Here is a 22841-nt window from a genome sequence, read left to right on the forward strand (position 1 = left end):
TTTTTATTGAACTGAAATATGGAAGTTATTGGTTGAAGCTGTTTACACCTTTTCAACATTTAAAATAGCCTTGAGTCTAGAAGCTAGAAGCTTCTTTTATTATCCACTTAGAGCTTTTACAGCACATAACAATAAAGCAAAACAAAGAAAATTTCTTCATTTTTCCTTACGATGGGATTAGAAATGATATCAATCTTGTCTTTAGTGTACAATATGTAAGAGAAAACAGGCACTATAAATCCTTAAAGATATAAGATAGTGAATAATGCAAAGCTTTTCTTTGCGTTATAGCGGAATTACGCTTCAAATTTCAGACGAACATTTAAACAAGCTATTCGCATAATTTTTCAACATCAACTATTTACGCTTTAATCCTCGCAAAAAATAGAAGAGAATATTCTGGAAATTCTTGCAACATTTTGAAAATTTTGCCATGGTTTTTATAATAAGTAGGGGATTGGGGAAGCCGAAGTTTGACTCGAAGCTGATCAAATGCCCTTCTTATGCTATTCTCTGATACTGCTAAATATATCGCTTGCGTCTGTGCTATGTGCCGGGATGAGTTTGTTAAATGATAAAAATTCCGATCATTAAAATCCAGTGCTGCGCTAGGGCGATTTGCGGCTTCGAATCCATGATTGCTGGATCTAGTACTAAACCATTCCGTCACCGAGCTATTTCGACTCATCGTGTTAAATGATAAGCAGAGTATAATATTAATCAAACTACCTCTTCTGAATGGTATCAGCAACACTATCAGACTAAGAATCATAAGGCTTACAATCGACCATTTTTGAAATCATCTTGTACAAAAAAAGCAACGTAAAGCTCATACAGCTGGGATTTCGACGAACCACGCAGGGCTACAGCCTCTGACAAATTATGAGCTATAGTCGAAACTGGTTCTTAAATGAAGGAAATTCAGCCTTGCGGTTCTGAGCTGAACCACAAAAATAACACTTCACCAAGACTAATAACAGAGGAGAGCAATAGATTGGATAAAGTGTTCAATGATTAAATTATGTCATTATCATAAAATTATTTTCATTGTACGTAGGCGTGTCGACAGCATATTAAGCAAGAAGAAAATAATTTCGATTTGTTTGCTACAATCAAGACGTGGGAACTTCTGAAATTCCCAACTTTGGCAAAAGCAAACGAGGGCCCATTGACGCATTTAGAGTTCGTCGGAAGCTAGATGTGTCTTAAAATTCCCAAAATATCCAAAAATAAATATGCCAACACTTCCCGGAAGGCACACGGTGTAGAAATGGCTGAAAATCGAGCTTCAGATCAGTGTGACTATGGCGTTTGGCCAGATTTGATGAAATTCGATCTCAGTCTTGAGTCAAGTTGATCTGTGGTCGGATTTTTGGCTATTTCTGCGACGTGTGCTACCCGGGTTCCTGACAGGATTTTTAAAATTTCTAAGGAAATCTTCGACTGTAAAAAGGATATACAACGAAATTCTAAAAATCATGCCAGGAGATGTGATTTTTTGGGATTTTTTCGGATTTTCTTTAGATTTCATCCCTTTGCTCCAATGTCTAGACACTAGTCTCAAAATTGTACAATACTTTTTTGCAATTTTCGTAAATATGTAGGTTGATAACAAAGCTCGAAGTTGACTCGAATTTTGTATGGAAATGTCGACTCAAGTCGATTCGACTCTATATGAAATTTGAGTCGACATCCAGCTCTGGTTTGCTCTGGTTAACAATATTTAATAAGAGAGGAATAATCGAGCCTTTAAATTTCCGTACCGAAGCTTTCTTCATTTGTGTCATAGCCTTGGTTACTCCTGTTCATGCAAATTTACTTTTGATTACTTAAGAAATTCCCTTAAATATATAATTCAAGGTTTTTCACTGGAAATGAATTAAAGATGATGACAAAAATGCTCACAAATAATCTTCGTCATCGTTAAATTATTGAAGTCGTTTCTGAGAATGTTTAAAAGAAAATCAAAAGAAAAAGAAAAAGAGACTTTGATTTATATTTAGACCTGAATTATATATATTTCCATTTCTTGAGCTATAATTATTCCAGCATAATGATTAGTAATACATCAAATATTCCAAAAAAAAAAGTTATTATTTGCCTTTTAACTTCTTCATTTACTTTAATCTTCAGTTTGTAATCTAATTTAATTTGTTTCATTTCATTTTCTTGGTCGAATAATTGCCGAAAAACTTTTTAGTTTGAAAAATTGCCTTTTCATTAATGATTTTTGTTTCCTTTTCCTTAAATTTCTCTAACAGTTTACCAATTTATCTTCTTTAATCGTCATTAGTAAAGATATTTGTGTTTTAAAATGACTTGGCATTATTTTATTGGAATGATTTTAAACTTGTGCTTCTTGTGGTTCTTTTAAATTGCCTTTAAATTCGAATTCAAGTGCTAGATCAAAAATAGGATTCTTTAAAGATTTATGTAACCTTTTTGAGTGCCATACAATGCAAACGGACACAGGAGTGTAATCAGGAATTTCAAACAGAGGGACATAGGTTTTGCTGACGAAAAACCTTAACAAACTGAAGAAATATTCCAAAAATAGGTGAAAAGGGGTTTAACCCTGTTTAGTTTGACCCTCCTAATTAGTTTGACTCCTCGATTAGATCCTTTTATTAGATATGACCCGCCTATTCGGTTTGACCCTCCTATTCGGTTTGTCCCTCCTATTTGGGTTGACCCTCCTATTTAGTTTGACCCCTTATTTGGTTTGACACCACCCCTTCCCTATTTTGTTTGGTTCCACTATTTGGTTTGACCCTCCTATTTGGTTTGACCCTCCTATTTGGTTTGACTCTCCTATTTGGTTTGACCCTCCTATTTGGTTTGACCCTCCTATTTGGTTTGACCCTCCTATTTAGTTTGACTCCCCTATTTGGTTTGACCACTGAGCCCCTGAATACACACCTAATTAGATAACAAGATTAGTCTTACGAAACATCCACAAATGTGTTGTTTCCAGGTTGCTTCCTTTTCTATACAACTTTTAAAATAATTTTATCATAAAAAATTACACAATTCAGATCAGCTTACACGTGTCAATATGTATAGAATCGCTCAAAAAAATTAAATAATCTTAAAGTGACCCATTTTATCGCAATGACAACGACCCTTCAAATGTTTCCTTTTTGTTTCAATAGGCACTCGAAAATTTGTTATGTCAAAATCAACGTCATTGAACTACCCATCCAAAAATTTCCCAACATATTTTTTTGCTCTCTCTCTGTTAACTAAACACTTGAGAAAGTTTAAGGAGGTCCTTTAAACTAAATAACAAAGTTAAAGTACATTAAAAAGGGCAAAAAAATAAAAAATTTGACTTGAGAGGAACAACCTAAAAAGTAATGTTATTTGTCGGATTCAATAATTTGAGAAAGAATAGGAATGACGTAGACACATGTGGATGTGCTTGACTTGAATGAATAATAAAAAATTGAAGAGAAAAATTATGTCATTCAATCGGAATTAAATTTTCTATCCTTTTATTCAATTTCACTTGAAGTTTTTATGTAGACTTGTTAAACACAATTCCAATAGTCTTTAGAGATTAAGTGTCAAATAACAAAGATTGAATGGATCTTAAACAACTCTATGGGCTTCGTTTGTCGTTTACAAATGGATGTTCATGATGCTGCTCATCAATCTGAATAGGACAAGTTGGTTAATCAATTCAAAATCTAGCATCATGTCGTGTTGAAGGCTTAATTTAGGTACTTAATAACTTGAGTCTTGACTATGGACTATATCAGGAAAAGAGCATGCTTTCATGGTGCAAAAATACGAATAGCTAGATATCTTACAATCTCTATACCTGCTAGAGATAGCAGACATAAGAACAGCTACATAACTTGTTCCGATTAGGAATCGAACTCGCATCCTCGGAATTCAGTCCTTATGCTCTTACCACTGAGCTAACGGGGCTATTTTAATACTTGACTGAATGCCAATTTAAACTATTAGCTTGCTCTTAAGGTTTCTAGTCAGTGTTCTAAACAGGTTTATAGACAAGCATAGAACATGATTTCAATAGCTTGATTTACTTTTGTGGACTCGTTGGGCATGTTCATAAGCGTTGCTCTCAGAGTACTCTGCTTTTAAGAGCATGTTCAGTTCCGGATAGGATGCATAGATCTTAATCGTTTATGCGGCTTTAATTGGAGATTCTCACAGACCGACGTGAATCTGGAAAGATGCCGAATTTAAATCGAATCCGACATAAGATTGGTGTGATTACGTGTCCTTGGCATGGTCACAAAATTCGAATCCGACAACAAGTCAGAGTCACGTTCCATGGCCTGGAGCTGGATTTTTGATAAATTAACCAATTTGTGCTATTCGGAGCAATATTCAGTGATTTAAACTCTCTTCCTTCCCAAATCTTTCGACTTCATAAAGCAAAAGCCCACTTATATTATTAATAGACACAATTTAAGGACATAAAGTGAACACGACACTTGTGTACAATAAACACTTGTGGTTTTTATGGTGTTGTATTTCCACATTGCAGAAATTTATACCAGGATGCCTTTGTGGTCATTTCTTAGTCACAAAATATCTACATATAAATTTTTATTCGACATGATGTTCATATCATTTTTCCATATAAGTAGATATAAATAAGGATATGAATGAATACAATAGAGACATTCGTAATATAAAAAAAAGGATGAGGATTTTTTTACAGTACATCTGTCTCATTTTCAACATGATAAAATGATAATTCATGTATGTTGTTCATACATCTTTTTGATATATTTTTTATATCCTTTATTGTGCATAATAACGAAATAATCCTTATAGCTATCGACTTTTATCTTCTAAGAGATTTTCTACAGAGAATTTTTATTAAAGCTTTTAATTCTTTTGTACAAAAAAATCTGTTTTGATATTTATATAAATAAATTCTCATAAACAAAATATTGTTAAAGCATGTGATGTGTACTGAAAAGAAAAGAACAAGCAATAAAAACCCTAAAATAAACTTCAAAAGAAACAAAAAGCTTCATGAAAAATAACGGTCAAATTTATTTTGAAAAATAACGGTCAAAAAAAATTCAAACCTTTGACGAGGGGTAATTTTCTGAAGGGTTTTGTAAACAAATTTAAAAATTCGTAGAAAAGTCATTAATTAAAGCAATTAAAGACAGTTTTAAGCTCTCAGATCATGCAATAAGCCTGCAACTTAATAGAACGGAGCTAATGCTTCACATCCAAGCATTCTACGATGTCTGGCTACTGAAATCTCACTTTCCTCTTTTTCATTTGTGTCGCTCAGGGTAAAACACCTTCATCACCTGACTGAACACAGATTGATGACCCCAAAGTATACATAAATCCTCTTAATTAATTCAAAAAAGTTTTCTTATTTAATTTCGTTCATTAAACGTCTGAATGAGTCATCCATAATCCGTGTTGAAACATCGTAAACTTCCATCACATGAGCATGCACTCAATGCTTGCTGGTATTCATAATTAACATTATATGGCAACTAATCCTGCCTTATGTGAATTTATGATTCATAAATAACTTTTAGTTTCATTTCATACTTCTTTGTTGCTATTCATGTCTAATGATTTTCTTTTATGACTACCTTATAAGCTTCCGGAGTATTAGTGTTTTATATTTGTAACAATTAATCAGTCATAATTCATGACTTAATGCAATCATAAAAGGGAATCAAGTTATTTTTGTGGTCTTTTCAAGCTCAATTATTATGTCAATAAGATTACTGATTTATTTGTTGTTTCCAAGTTGTTCCAGTAAATTTTGCAGTTCTCCAGAACACCTACAGGGAAGACTTATAAGTGTGAGAAAAAGAACTTGTCAATAAAATTATGAGGAAAATTGGAATTCCGATATTTTATTTGAAATATTTTTTGTGACATTTATGAGCCCGAACGAAGCAAATTAAGAAGGCTTCGTCACGTGGCTGTTCAGGCTCTGTCATGTAGCTATTAATGCTTCACCAAACCTCCTTTAGTAACACCTAAGCTGCCAAAAATTATCGGCTTCTATATGGTGTTAGTAAGAAGTTCAGTAAAGCTTTAAAAGCTTCTTAACGGAACCGAGCAGTTCTGCTAAAAAAACTTTAAAGCTCATCATTCACAGTATTCTGCTCTGTGTTCCTCCCAGAAAAGCTTTAAACACCAAATTATATCCATAATTGTGAAGATTGAATTAAAAATAGCACGTGTGACGCATCCAAGTGAATCGTATTGTTAGAGATTTTTTAATAATCAACTGGATATATTTATGAAAGCATCCTTTGACGCACGATTATATGTTCATTAATTTTACAGCGGTTTGGCTTTATATATGTTTTTATATATATTTAGAATTTATTCTGTCCGTATGGTGCGGATGGAGTTTCATGCTTAGATGCTTCGAGCTTACTATGTGAACTGCAAATGTTGCAAGGTTTTGACAATTTCTCAAGGACGAAACAGTTATTTCTTTTGAAAAAGATTGCAAAAATTGTAAAATTTCTACAATTTTAAGATAAGCGTCTGACAAGAGCGTAAGGATGAGGTGTTTCGGGGGTCAACCAAAGACGTAAAGGACAATTTTGATGTAGGGAGTTTGATTTTATCCCAAAATGGAGTGGGAGGAAGGTGATTTGACCAACAACCATCCCTTTTCTTAAATACGCCACTTAGGTCAACCCTTTTAGAAGAAATTCTTCAATTTTTTTGGGGTTTTCTATGAAAAATATTACAAATCCTTCATAAAACATTATTGGGAACGCCTTTGGAGTCTGAGCTCTGTAATACCCGGAAAAGCTTGGTTACATTGACATCAGGACACACTTACGTATTGTCTTCAATGCGTTCACACAACAGCACTCAATCGACCACATTGTACTGTTTGAGATGAGCTGCTAGAGGGGTTTTAAGAAACATCAACCCAAATCGTATAAGTCAGTAAATCGATTTAAAATCTGAAACCCAGCCGACGTGACTTGGGCGTGGTGCCAGATTTAAACCGAATCCGGAAATCAAATCAAAGTCACTCCGACCTAAGGTCGTATTATTGGTCAATTATTCGAATTGTGCAACTAGGTAAAACAACGTTCCAGAAGAGTTTTGAATTCACCGACTATAACTAGATTTTGAACTAAATTCCTATATATAGCTACACTAGAAAATATTGCGACCTAATAAATTAACAAATAATTAATTGCTTACATAATTGATTGAAAATATTTAAATATTTATTAACGACTTTTATTCGTGTGAATTTTCCATTACATTGAATGCAAATGCCTTACTTCTTATTAATAAAACACCAAGAAATTTGCTGCAAAATAACTGAGAAATTGGTTAAAATGATAATTTTCCGCATGAATTATTTCATGAGCAATTTTATTTCAGAAAAAGGCAATGAAAAATTTAATTTTTCGGTTTTTAAAACTCAGTTGGAATTAAAAGTTTGAGATGTCGTTCATAACTAACGTCTATTTTGACAAACGTCTTCAATTTTCGAGTCTTTTCAATATTTTTACTTCCAAAATTTTATGAATGAACTTTGCTAATTTTTAATTTCCTTTAAATTAAGTTTTTGTAGATTTTTTGTACATTTTTTGTAAATTTGAATAATTTGCAGATTTGCAGCTCTTGTCCGAGTAGCACAAATGAGGAAGGGTCCGTCAAGGAGCTTTTAAGGCTCAGCTACAGCTCTTTTATCAACACTAAGTGAAATCCGCTTCGTCTAGCATCCAAATGGCTGTCAAAACAGAGCTTTAGCAGACCATTAAGCCTACCTGAGCCTTCCTCATTTATGTCACTCGAGTTTATATTTATTAAGTTTATTTCCCATCCACACTACAAGAATCCTGACATAAATTACAAAAAATACCAAAAAATATCCTCTAAATACATCCTTCCTATCCAACATCAAAACACCGACTGAAAAATGAAAAGCGATCAGCAACAGAAGCACATATTCAATTTTCCATCCAGTTTTCCAGTTTTATAGCAAAAATTTCCCCTTCAAAAAGGAGCAATAATGTCGCTTCACAAGCAGCATATCCTAAGCGGCATCAGTTTTATTTGTGATGACGATACGGTAAGACGTTTTTTTAAAAAGATAATAGCCAAGAAGTAAATCATGATATCGCGATTTATGAACAGAAAATATTCAATTCATATTCTGATGAAAAATTTGTGATAATAATGATTGTGGCATTGAAATATGTTTTATAGAAGTTCATAAAAGTTATATGCATCAGCATATTTTTTTTGGATAATTTTAAATGATCATTTCTCAGCAAATTTTGGGATAAATAAAACGCATAAATCATCTAGGATATACATATACTATACTTGGTGAATAAAGAGAAATAGCTGAAGAAGGAGGAAGTAAAGACCGTGTGGATTAAACCGTTCAAGTGTTTTTTTTTTGTTATTGTTATTTTTGTGTGTGTGAAAAGGCAGAGAAACTTCCTTTATTTATGTGATAGTGCTTCCACAACAAAATATATAATTTTTTTTTCGGGTACAAGTGAGACAACTTATGACTTTTTTTTTTCATTTTGTGTAAGATTTTATATGGAAAGATTACAATGCATAGTGTATTATTCCGAGTAGCACAAATGAAGAAGGCAATGAGAAGGAGCTTTTGAGACGGCTGTCATGAACCTCAAAATTCTTTTATATAAATTATTGTTCAATTGAGTTAAAGTGGTTCGATGACAGAATGGTTTAGTACTTTGGTATCTAATTATTACAATAGCGACCCTGTGATCATGGGTTCGAGACTCGGCAGGCTAAATTTTTCACTTGTCCTTTTTCAAATCATAATGTAGTGGAAATGTGGCTAACAGTCTTACTATGTAGACTACAGGCAGAAATGTCATAAAAAGAATTAGATTCTTTGCTGTGGCCTAATATAAACGATAAGAGCTGTATAATGAGCATTGGATAGAGAAAGAACGTTTAAGTGAGCTTTGTGTCACGCATTCTGACTTTGTTCGGTAGCTCAGTACTAAGAGCATATGACCGGAAATCGATAGGTTCTGCTTTTCAATTCTTGCTGTCAAATTCTGTTTGCAAGTTTCCCACTTGCGCTTTGTTGTGAGGGAAGTGAACTTATTTTTCTCTTAAACCTTAGATTTAGTGAGATTTCTAATAATTAGAATTGGAAATGAAAAAATTTTTTTTCCTGGTCCAGACTCTGCTGGAGTAGGATTTTGAAGTCTAGTGAAGTCTTTGCTCCCGGATTCTTTGCAATTCTGGCTGCCGCTTGCTATGCTTTTCTATTTCAATGGCAGTACATATCATGAATGAACTCACATAGATATTGCCTAAAACCAGCTCTATTGCTAGCTACCGTTTGCCGATTTCTAATTCCAAATGCATCCTTCCATAGCCGCACTTTATCAAAAACTTAAAAGCTTCATGTCAGAACCCTTCTTCATTTGTGTCGCTCGGAAAAATACAAGATAATAAGAAAAATTGTGAGAAAGCAAAAGTGCGTGAGAAAAAAAGCTTGAAGTCATTTAAGGGACCAGTGCTTTAAATCTATTCGCTATTTTTGAGCAGCGAAAAGAAAAGAAAGAATAATTCTTCCTCCTCGTGTTTTTGCCATTCTCTGTGGGCTTAGCTTTTTAGCTTATTCTACTTAATACTTGGAAAATATTCGTTCAACGATAAAAATCACAGTTAAATTAATTAAATTTTCTCTTTTTTTTCACTTTCTTAACACCCCTCTAACATCCTGTCTTTTGACAGTATAAACATAAAGTCACGGAACCGGAAAAAATTTCTGTCAAATTTTTTTCTTTCTTTCTTCTAATAGATTGATATGAAAGGCATGTTGAAACGTTTAATGGCATTGCAGTGCTGGTATTTACGGTTATTTTGGTCCTATTCCTTAATGTCATTAGCGCTTCAATGAGCTAAATATTTTAAATATTTCTTTTTCTGGAAAACACGTCAGAAATAAGTTTTTTCATGTCTTTAATCTAAGAATATCCACTAATTACTCTATAGATAATATATAGAGCTACGAGACAATCGATAATGTTGTCATAAATAATAGAAAAATGTAAAGACATTTTTGTCACTACCATCCGCGCTAGATTCAGGCATATTTGATATTTATTATGTAATATTTTTTGATGGAGGTTCTTGTGAAGGATGATTTTAGTTTTTGAGACATTTTGTCTTTAAATATTAAAAAGTAAACCTTTTTGGTATGCGTAGTCTTTTGAACCCGAGTGACACAGTGGGAGAAGGCTCTTAAGCAGTTCTGTCCCTACTGTGTGTCGCCATATTTTCTTAAAAATTCCATGAACCGCATGCATCGGTCGTGACTAATCACCAAGCTGTTTGGACAATACTATTCTAAATATAGGCTTTAGCAGTTCCTTCAAACCTCCGTCTCGAACCCGTCTCCATCTGTACCGCTCGAGGAATAAATGTCTACAGCAAATTTAAGCAATTTTATTTTTTAAAGTTACAACTCCAAATGAAAATGTTCAATTTATATCTCGAAGGCAACAACATCTCAGAAACAGAAGTGCGTTTCCCGAAAGGTCAAATGTTGTTCCTTAACAAGTCCATTGACTTTGGTGTTTAGACTTTAATTTTAAGTGTCAGGGGAAATTGTAACTCATGATATAATTATGTGGGTTTTGGGAAATACTTGAAATCAATTAATTTGTCAAGTATGTACATACCAAGAAGTTTATTAAGTACCGAGAAGTTGGTTGAATACCAAGAAGTTGTATCAAGTGTGGATATATCTCTTGAAGTGCCATAGCTTTTTTAAATTGTTTAAATTTAACTTCAGAACTTGAAGTCGATTTTGTAAAGAAAAGTCGACTTGATTCCATATAAAGTTCAACCCGACGACAAGCTTTGTCTCATTTTAACCAAATCATTGACTTTTTTCTAGAGCAATATTCAGCTCAGATCACTTGCATGTCATTATTTTTCCATCTTTACTTGAGAAAGATACCTTAACCTACGCTGTACTAAAATTACATTTTTTTGCTTATGCAAAATTAAATGCACCCTTCATTACATTCATGTCTGTGAGCAACAATATAAATCTATACAATTTGAATTAATTGCTACCAAGAATGTGGTGAAACATTATGTGGGTTTTGTGTTATTAGTGGAGGTTTTTCTCGAGAAAAGCTTATCTTTAATCCATTCAATTACCAAAAAATTGATGGGAAATATTTAAAGGTGGGAATGTTCGGAATTTATGTAACGGTTAGGGCAGTGCTCTGTAGTGGCTGGGCAAGCACTTTTTTCGTAGTACACCTAAGTGTTTAGCTTCAATAGAATCGCATATGGCATACCGATCATGGCATTTCCTACATTTATGAAAAATTCTAGTGTCACACATTGTAGCACACAAGTTGTCCACTACCGGCTTAGAGTATTGATGGGTAACCTGCTGGGGCAAAAACTTTTGGAGATGCTATGATAACAAACTTGGTGTTTCGTCAATCACTTGATTACAGGATGGAAAATTATTATTTATAACGTCACTTAAAAGTGGTACCCTGTAAAAGTGGACAGCTTAGGGACCGGGTTCAATTATAAAGTAATTCAAAAAATCGACTGTTTAACTATAGACCAACCCTCCCAACTACCATAGCTTTTTCGGATGCTGAACAGCTTGTTAGTAAATAATAGCTGTATTTCAATTTACAACTGCAACTTGCAGCGTTTGATTATTTACAGTTTTAATTTTGAACTGTTAATTATTCACAGTCGAAATTTGCAGTTACTAACTATTTATAGCTGGAACAAATCAGGACACTTCTAAGTTTGGCACTCCTGGGGTGCTTTTGGACTATTTTGAGACTTAATATTCAAAAAACTAGTTAAATTACATTAGAAACTTGCAAAAAGGGAACATGTACATTTTGAGGCTTCGAGACAAAGCAGCAAGGCTGAATAGTGCAGCAGCATCCCGAAAAAATGCAGCAGATGGTCGCCCTTGCTAAACGTTAAATGAACGGCCTCACCAAATGCTGTTCATTTCAATCCATCCTTAAAAATCATTCTCAATTCTAACTTGATAAGCATAAACATTAAAAGTTTTCGATAAACTAATAAATAAAACCTTATTTATCTCCTCCCATCAATTCTAATGGTGCTTAATAATAACAATAATGACAAATGACGCTAAAGGAAATTTGAAGAAAAAGTGACAATTTAATTTATCACAACAGTTAGAGCAGTTTTATGGTCGATGAAGCTGCTACATTAAGTGTAAAAAAATAGTTTAAACTAATTACAAGCACAAAAAAGAGGAGAGAAAATTAAATCATAATAAGGAGATGAAAATCGGAAAATTTCACGGTTCTTAAATGTGATCTTTATCCTTTTGTTGTCCATAATGCGGGTGAAGGAAGGATAAAAAAAATATTTTCTTTTATACAAAATTACTTACCCATTTTGTTAAAAAAAGAGAGAAATGATTCATAATGATCCTTTTTCGGTTGGATTACATTCAGCTAAGAAGTTTTGTTGCTTTTCACGAACGATGGAAGAACTGAAAAGATTTTGGTTTTTTTTTTGTTTGAGTCTCATTAAGATTTATTGTATTAAACATTTTACCGCATTTTTTGTTGGCTTTAAATTCAATCCTTTATGTTGAATCTCTCATTACCAACAGCCTCAAGCGATTTTCAACGTGCTAGCCTTTTTAGCAAAGAACCAAGTGCAAGGCAGAGGTGGCATTTGGGTAGAAATAATTGACTAAAGTCCGTTGAATCACTGCATCTGCAAGGTGTCGTCTTCTAATGATAGCCTTTTCTACAGGTTGACGTTGTCCGGCAATGTCCTCTTTTGCAGGTTTCAAATTTCCATCGATGGCCACTTCCGCAGATTGCCATCTTCCGTCGATGTCCCTTTTCGCAGATTATCACAGATGGTCCCTGGATTAAGGTTGTCACCTTCTGTAAATAGCAGTTTGGCACTTTCTGCTGATGACCCCTTTCGCAATTTGTCACTTCCTGCCGATGGCCCCACCGCAGGGTGGTTACCTTCCGTAAATGGTCTTTTTGCAGGTTGTCGTCTTCCGTTGATTGTTACTTCTGCAAGTTGTCACCTTTTGCAAATGGCCCTTTCTGTAGTTTGCTACCTTCCATTAATGACCCCATCCGCCGATTGCCGCATTTTGCGGATAGCTCCTGTCGCAGGTTGACACCTTTCGCTGATGGCTCTTACGCTTGTTGCTGCCTTCTCCAGGTTTCTGGAGAAAGGTGGTAACCTTGCGTAAGGGACTTGAAATGGAATGGGAAACCTGTGAAAGATGGCAACCTGTGAACTGGGCTATCGACGAAAGGTGGCAACCTGCAGACAGGATCATCTGCAGAAAGCGGTAATCTGCAAAAGGGGTCATCAGTGAAAGTTGAACTAGTAAACGGCAAAACCCCTTATTTTCCCAACTCTGACACAAAGCATTCTAAATATACACTAAAGGATGTTTGGGGATTATTTGTTTAAATTTTCAACTTAATTATGAAAAACAAAAAACACATTTCAGCCGTTCCATTTAATTTTTTATGTAAATTTTTTCTGCTTTTTTTTTTCAACTAACCCATCATTTTGCTGTCTCATTCATTATTAATTTAAAAATTAATTACATGAAATGATTGAGATCAATTTTATGCTAAAGTGCTTTTTTCTGGAATTAAATTTTATTCACTTGCTGTTGATTTGTATAATGGAATTTTAAATATACTGTGGATTGTTTGTGGATGATTGTGATATATTATTAATACTTTTGGGGTTAAATACATTTTAATTAGGTTGGGTTTTGTATTTTCTTCAATTTGACATGCTGTTTCATATACTTCACGTGGGTTTATCCAAGATTAATCTAAATCTTACTCAAGTTGGACCTTATGCTTTATTTTTCATGTGATGTTACACTTTAACAGTTAAATGTGGATACTAATGACACGTCTTGCTATTTTTAAACTTGACATAAACCAGAATGGAACAAGCTGCAATTAGTCGTCATTATGTCTAGTTAAAAACTTGACATTTGTGGAACTTGGCATGATATGTCAACTGTGAACGAACAGATCAGCTGTGATCCATGACCTCCCACAGGAGTTTCCTGAAGTTGGCTGTATCGCTTGCTTCCACTTGCCAATTTCCTCCAATCAATCTCTATCGACAGCTTTTTTCCAAGAGTTCTTTGAACGTCCACGGTCTTTTACCGTCCAGAAAGTCAGCTTTGAAGAGATTGATAGAATAGAATCGACTAATTGCAGCCTGTTCCGCTCGGGATATTTTCAAGTCCCTCAATCCCAGAAGGTATTCGACGTAGAAATGGCGAAAAAAAAACTGCTCAAAGCAAGCGTAAATTTTGCAAGATCTTTCACCTTTTCTACCCCGTGTGCCTTCTTGGAATTTTAAATGCAATATCATGACTGTGACAAGTATTTAATTTCTAAAAAATTGTAGCTCTTAAATACTTTAAGTATATGTCATGCTCTTAAGTCTCCCACTTGTTTGTTCAAATAACCCTCATATATCCCGAGTAGACAACTTGACATAATGTGTATGTAGTTGATAACAAGACATCAGGTAGACTAACGACATTAGCCGACCGTAGGCTTAGTTAATAACTAGCCATATGTCAAATTGTCCGCTCGGATAAAGCATAAAAGAAGTTATTTACAAGTTATTTACTCATTTCTGTACACATTTTAAGCTTTTCTGGATAAAAACAATGATAAGAAATCGAAGCCTTATATTTTGTCAAGTCGATTAACGTTGAATTTATTCTTGATTTATTCATTTTTCCTCTTTTAAAACAAGTGACAGTGTTACTAAAACGTTAAATCTTTACGATTTTATCCTTAACGATTGATCATAAATCTATATTATGTATATATAAGCTCATGTTTACAGCGCATAATGTGTTTTCTGTTATTGATGTGCAGCAGCTAATTTCAATCATTTTGGTCTCAGGTTCAGTATTATTGCAAGCTCTCGTTCCAGCAAATTAGTAAGTTACAATATATTCAGGTCCGTTCCTATAAAAACCCTCTACCGTGTATTTATAGCTCTCGTATATTTCTATTTCCAACAACATCATTCATGAGTCATGACCCGTTCTTACATCTTAAGTTGCCTAATTCCTGGCTTTTTGGTCATTAAACTGCTACACTTAAGAAGCTGAAGTATCCAAACTTCCGAAAAACCACAGGCTGAAAGTGGGATTCGAACTTCTTTATCCAGTTTATAACCAGCTATAAAGCCATTTTTGTAGGGTTGGGCAAAATCGTATTCGAATATATTCGAATACAAATATTCGAATATTTTATGCGAATATATTCGAATCATATTCGAATATGCATTATTCAAAAAAAATTCCGTTGCAATTGGTTTTTTCAAAGAGTAATTTCTAATCGCATTTGTGAAGTATGTAATTTCATACAAAAGTTGATCGAAAATCCTTTTTTTGCTTATTTTTGGCAAAAAAAAGATAAAACCTTAGTAAATTTGTGTTAAAACATATATCTATGACTTGGAATATTGCTCTTATGAAAGAATGATGACGCATTAATGCAATTTTATTAAGAATTTCTAATTTTTTGCCAAAAATAAGCAAAAAAAGGATTTTTGATCAACTTTTGTATGAAATTACATACATCACAAATGCGATTAGAAATTACTCTTTGAACAAACAAAATGCAACGGAATTTTTTTGAATAATGCATATTCGAATATGATTCGAATATATTCGAATATTTTTTTGTTCATATGCGAATATATTCGAATATATTCGAATATTTGCCCAACCCTACATTTTTGTGTATGTTTGCCCACGCGAGTACGTCTTTTATTTCATCTTCGCTGTGACAATTTTCCAAAAATTCCCACTCTGATAGAAATTCTGGAAAATTTATCTTCTGGTGTTAGACAAGATCCAAATAAGTCAATTTATATCACAAAACTGACTATAAATAGAATTTAGAATAATAAAGACATTGAATAGACAGCAAATTTACATGGAAAAATGATGTATTTCAAAAGGATCATCGATACATAAGGATGACCATCTTCTTAAATTTCAATAAAAAGCTTGTTTAAAGCTTGAATGTCTGAAGGAACTGAGTTAAAGCTTCTCTATACGGATAAGAAGGGATGAAATGGTGCTTAAAAGATTCAAGTTTCAATGGATATTTCTGAAATATCCTCTAGACATCCTAACCACATCCAAACAAAATTGATTGATTCCTCCGGTCACTTGTCCCTTACTTTACCCAAAAATACATTCACAATAGTGTAAAAAGGAGACCTTTAGAAAACAATAGCTTACACGAGAAGCTATTTTTATACCCAAAAATAGAATATCCTTTAGGCTTTGGACGTAAATATCATTTTTCTTGGATTGATATTTAATAAAAATACATCAATGTTGCCTGAATGCATTATCAGTCTAGCGAATAATAATTATTACGACATAATTGAGTATGATTGGTTTTAATCAAGCAAAATTATATTGAATATTTTTTCCTGCCCGCAGAGAATGGTAAGCTGAGAATATAATTCGAGATTATGTGATGTGGAATAAATAAATATACAGCATAAATAAAAAAATTACGGAAATTGAAATTTGCAATTTAATTATTGTGTAAAAAAAAATGGGAATAAAAATTTTCATTTCTGTGGAAAAGTGCAAGAAATTTTTTTAAGGAAGGGACGCTATAGAGTTGTTTTTGAATTTTTTACATCGATCTACACATTATTGAATTATTTAAATCAGTGTTGTCCAGACTTTTTTGTGCTAACGTAAACGTTGATGGTAGGTCGTGGTCAAAACCACACACGACATACGCTTCATAGCATTTCACCTGGTTTTTTAAGAATATTTGCCGACACATTAACGGACTGCGACACACAGTTTGAACAACAATTATCTAAATAAACCCGAACAATACATATTATTCATGGCAACCAATTGGTCACCAAATGGCGTGGTAATGTTGAGTTTTAAATCCTTCAAAATCAAGAGCTTATCTGAGTGGCACAAAAGCTTTCTAAAGCTCTTTTAGTAACACCAACTGGAATGATCTCTGTCCTGTTGCCTAAGCGATGTCCCACGGAAGACGGCATTGGTAGTCTAGGCTATTTGGTAATCATACGAATGATACACAGAGACAGTTTCGAACAAATGTTAATAAAAGAGTTTTAGAAGAGCTTGAAAAATTCGTTGACGGAGTTTTCTTCATTTGTGTCGGTTAAGGATGTATTTATCAGATGATCAACTTTTCGGTTGATTTCTCACCACGAGGTGGTTTGATAACCTCCCTCATATCATTGGTGGGCACTCTGTATGCCGCGACGCACTAGTAAGCTCCTCAAAATGTTCTGGAATGGCATGCAGCTTATGTCATGTGTCATTTCTATCAAGACTTACCACCAACCTGAGTGGAAAAAAACGTTATAACTAGTAGATGGCAACCTAATGTTCAGTTGATGACTAGTTGAAACTAGTTGTAGTTTGCCAACTGGGCAAGGTGTGCGGCAAAAAATTAGAGGTTGTCAACTTTTGCCTTATGACAATCGATATATTACAGATGGCTCGATACAAAAATTCAGAAAAATCCACAGCGTCCCTCCCTTAAAATGTAAAAAAATAAATTAAAACAAATGAATACAAATGAAATGATATGTTTTTTCAGTGAATCAAACAGTGTCAAGAGATTCCTCATTAACATTTAATTGAGTATAATGTCAACAAAGATAACTTTTTATTCTGAATACATCAGAGAATAAATCAAACAAGTTGTAAAAGAACTCCAATTAAAAATTCAGTGACAAAAGTGCGAAGAATTAACACAACAAAAGAATATTTTCTACTTAAAAAGCACGTGAAAAATCCTTTCCGCCTTCAGACATTCCAAATCATCATCTTTCAATTGAAACACGCTGTTTATACTGTAAACAAAGCCTACGTAGTCGAGCACCAATTTTTTGAATAAAATTTCAATTAACATTTACTCAATAAAAAATTCAAAATATGTTAATTTGTGGGTGTATGAATCATCTTAACATCAATGATGCTATGCTGGATATAAAAAATGTTAAAAATAATTGAATTAAAATACATAAACTGACTAATTTAGGAATTTAATCTCAAAGGACATAACCACTGGAGGGATATGTTAAGCACATAGACATAGACATTCATCAAATACATTAATACAGCCAAAATAGTACAGAGAATACCCAAAAAAGGGGGAAGATGAGATAGATGAGAAAAAAGGAACAACATCAGCAACAAAGTAGCAAAAATTCAGAACAGACACATAATCTATCACGTCCTCTCCGTATATTAACGATGAATATAAATGTTGCGGAACCTTATTGGGATTATTTGCAATTTATAAACGCAAGTTTAACACTTTATAACTTAAACAATAATCATCATAACAATAATAATAATAATAATAATTTAAATAATAATAATAATAATAATAATAACAACAACAACAACAATAATAATAATAATAATTTAAATAGTAAAAATGGAAATAACATCACAGATGAACTGCTGCCTGTGCTGATATTTAATAATTCAAATTTTTATTTTAATTCAAATTGTTGCCAAACGACATCAATTGCAACAACAACAGCGGACCCAAATTTCACACAGTACCTGCAAGAACTACCAAGTGATCGCGTTAGCTTATTAGCATTTCTATTTCTATTTTCATTCGCAACAGTATTTGGAAATTCTCTTGTGATATTAGCTGTTATACGCGAGAGATATTTGCATACGTCAACAAATTATTTCGTAACGAGCTTAGCTGTTGCTGATTGTCTTGTTGGTTTAGTTGTAATGCCTTTTTCGGCACTTTATGAGGTGCTACAAAATACATGGTTTTTTGGCGAAAATTGGTGTGACATATGGAGATCACTTGATGTCCTATTCTCAACAGCTTCAATACTTAATTTATGTGTGATATCATTAGATCGATATTGGGCAATTACAGATCCATTTTCATATCCAATGAAAATGACGAGAAATCGTGCGGCAGGTCTTATAGCAGCTGTATGGATATGCTCAAGTTTAATTAGTTTTCCGGCAATATATTGGTGGCGTGCAGCTCGAAATGGTCCCATGCCTGCACTCAAATGCAATTTTACTGAACATTTAGGATATTTAGTCTTCTCATCAACAATCTCATTCTATTTGCCATTACTTGTAATGGTTTTTACATACTGTAGAATATATCGTGCTGCAGTCGTTCAAACACGATCTCTTAAATTGGGTACGAAACAAGTACTGATGGCATCTGGTGAAACGCAATTAACATTAAGAATTCATCGTGGTGGAACGACCCGTGAACGTGATTCATCTCATCATCATCAATTGCAACATCAACATCAAAATACAACGGCAAACTCAACGCCAGAGGAGCCTGATGAAGAGCCACTATCTGCCTTACACAATAACGGTATTCGACGTGATAGACAGATTGTAAAGAATTTTTCTTTATCGCGAAAATTGGCGAAATTTGCGAAAGAGAAAAAGGCAGCGAAAACATTAGGAATTGTTATGGGTAAATATTAATGTTTTATGGCTGTTTATTAGGGTGAAATGACTTTGTTGAATTGAATAACTTGGATATTCAAGGTGGAATTGGACTTGCTTTGCAAATTTTAGCTTTTCTTAGTGATGCAAGTGAAGAAGGCTCGACTAAAGAACTTTTAATGGGCCGATTATATGACACATGTATATGGCACATGCGACATGTTGTATATGGCACATGTGACATGTTGTTTATGGCACATGTGACATGTTGCATATGACATATGAGACATATTGTATATGGCTCATGTGACATGTTGTATATGGCACATGTGATATGTTGTATATGGCACATGTGACATGTTGTATATGGCACATTCACATATTGTATGTTGTATATGGAACATATGACATATTATATATGGCATATGTGACATATTGTATATGGCATATGTAACACGTTGTATATGACATATGAGACATGTGGTATATGACATAAGTGGCATGTGGTATATGGGATAAGTGAAATGTTCCATATGTCATACGTTAAATGTTGTGTATGATATATGTGACACATTTGTCATATGGCACATGTGACATGTTTCTTATGGCACAAATAACAGGTTGTATGTACCAGATGTGGCATGTTGCATGTTTCAGATGTGATATGATATATGCACCATTTATGACATATTACACGCGCCGTATGTGACATTTTGTATGTGTCATATGTGACATGCTATATGTGCTATATGTGACATTTTGTATGTGCCATATGAAACATGTTGTATATGGCTCATGTGATACGTTTTATTCGGCTCATGTGACATGTTGTATATGACTCATGTGACATGTTATAAATGGCTCATGTGACATGTGTCATGTGACATATGTGACTTGTTGTTTATGGTACAATTGACAAGTTGCATCTGACACAAGTGACATATTGCATATGGCACACATGAAATTTTGTATATTGTACATGCGAAATGTTGCATATGGCACATGTGATATGTGGCTTATGGAAGTCATTAGAATGTCACAAAGAAGCGGCTCAAGTCGCCATATAGCCAAACATTATTAATTTGTGTCGCTTCAATTTATTACATCGAAATTTCTCAATCAATCACTTTCCAAACGTGAATTAATTATTATGATTATTACGTTGCGGAACGAAATTAATGACCTTCCACGTCTCATTCATTATATTTATAGATCAAATTTCTCAGAATATAACCCCAAAATCCGTCACGTCGTCCGTAAACAACCAAATTGAATTTCAAATGACTTTAAACATTGAAATACCGCAAAATGTCAAAAGTGCGAAAATAAATCGATCCTTTAATATCATTCACAGCCGTAATCCCACAACTTGACATCAACCCAATCAATTTCATTCATAATGTTTATGAATAATAGAATTCTTACCCAAAAAAGTTTTGATTACTTAAGGTGAAATTATATATTTTTAAATTCAAATAAATTAATTAGAAAAAAAATCGATAAATGACAATTTTTAATCAGGCACGTGTTTAACTTTCTTGGATTGATTGTGTGACGAAATGGAAATGGCTTGTGATTAGGGAAAGTTTTAAATATTCATGAATAAAATAAACATTAACTTTTTGATGAGAACTTAAAGTATCAAATTACGTGCGAAGTTCACACAGAAAGTACAGAAACAAATTTATTTCGATGATCCGTGACGAGAACTGTTCTGGCTTTAATATTGCCGAATAAAAATTCTAAAAGAATTTAGAAAACAAAAGAAAAAAACATGCATGAATACACAATGACCCATGAAAATTGTTTCAGGTTTCTCTTTTTCAATTGCTTGAGTGAATAAATTTTTAGAAGAAAAAGATTGCGATAAAGATAGTCGTAGACGAAACAGCATTAGGATTGTTTGACTGTAAGAAGCTTTTGTATTTTGATGATAAGATTATATTAAAAATTTAACAGATTTTAAAATTTCAAAAATTCAATTAAAAAAATTTAAATTAAAAATTTCAAAAATTTAAATTGAAAATTTCAGAAATTTAAAAACTTGAAAGCAAAATATCAAAAATTTAAATTGAAAATTTCGAAAATTTGAATTGAATTTTTTAATATTTTTAATTGAAAACTTTATAAATTTAAATTGAAAACTTTAAAAAATTTAAAAATAATTTTAAAAAAATCAAATTTTGAAAAATTTCAAAAAAAAACTTTCAGTTTTATAATTTTAAAAACTTTTCTAATCTTTTCCATATAAATTTAAAATCATTTTAAAATTATTTCATTTATACGCATCTAAAATTGAAAATGTTTTTAAAAACCAAAGTTCTTCCCCAAAATCTGTATTCATTTCACATATCATGCGGTGCTTCCCTAACTATTTAGAAATTCTTTAAGCATCACAACAAAGAACGATTTCCCACTTGAAACTATTCTCTAACTCTCTGTCCATTATTTGGAGCCTTTTCATTTTCACTTCTTCCTTTAGCACTCACTATTTTGGCACAAGTTCAATTCTATTTTTATGAGAACAATAAAATGGCAGCAGCACTAAATTAATAATATCATTAAAGTGAATCAGCTATGGGTAGGAATAATATTTATAGATTGAGAATCTCATTAAGTCAGCGCTTCAAACTTTTTAATTTAAATTAAAAATTTTTATTGAGTATCTGCATCAACATCCAATAAGAAATGCAGAAAAGCAATTATCTCAAGATAATAAAAGAAAAAAAAGTCTTTCAATTCTTTATTAATGATTGATTTGCGGAAATATTCATTCATTCTTATTTCATTTGATGAATGGACAGTGATGAAGCACTTTTTCTGTTTATGCTTTCAAAATGTAATATTCTTTTAATAAAAAATGATTCAGCGGATTTTTTTTATGAGTCCAAACGAATTAAATGTGGATTTTGATGGATATATTGTTGGAAAATTTGAAGTTTTAATGGAGTAAAGTTTGTGTTTTTGGAGATTTATGTAATTGAGCGTTTTTCTGGCAGCTTTTAATCCAGCCCAAATATATAACTAGACATAATGTCTAATTATTAACTAGAACTATGGTCAAGCGATGACTTTTTTTCCGAACATTCCATAAAGTTTGTCATTTGTCGACCTTAGTTATTGTATTGACATTATATCCAGTTGTCCACTGGGAGAGGTAGTCCTAGGGCTTATCCAAAGCATCACAAATGAAGAAAGCTTTGCCATGGAGCTTTTGGGGCTTTATAAAATCTCCGTGTTACATCCATATTGCTGCTAAATTTACCCACACGAAAGCCTCACTGAGTTTTACTTAATTTTGGCT

The 22841-nt window shown here is 33.1% G+C and overlaps 1 protein-coding gene across 2 annotated transcripts in view; it reads left to right on the forward strand.

The window, feature by feature from the left end:
* The first annotated feature begins 18735 nt into the window (after nt 1–18735).
* LOC139094077 (dopamine receptor 2-like) overlaps nt 18736–22841 on the forward strand; it is a 28461-nt gene continuing 24355 nt past the window's right edge. For both annotated transcript variants that reach the window (XR_011544748.1, XM_070644991.1), the window contains exon 1: nt 18736–19565. Coding sequence is in view for 1 of the 2 variants with exons in the window: in XM_070644991.1 (XP_070501092.1) it covers nt 18842–19565 (724 nt within the window). In the remaining variant the exon portion in view is untranslated. The remainder of the gene's footprint in view (nt 19566–22841) is intronic.

This window comes from Chironomus tepperi, unplaced genomic scaffold, assembly GCF_022539635.2.
Source record: "Chironomus tepperi strain 1889 unplaced genomic scaffold, CSIRO-AGI_Ctep_v1 contig_349, whole genome shotgun sequence".
NCBI lineage: Eukaryota > Metazoa > Arthropoda > Insecta > Diptera > Chironomidae > Chironomus > Chironomus tepperi.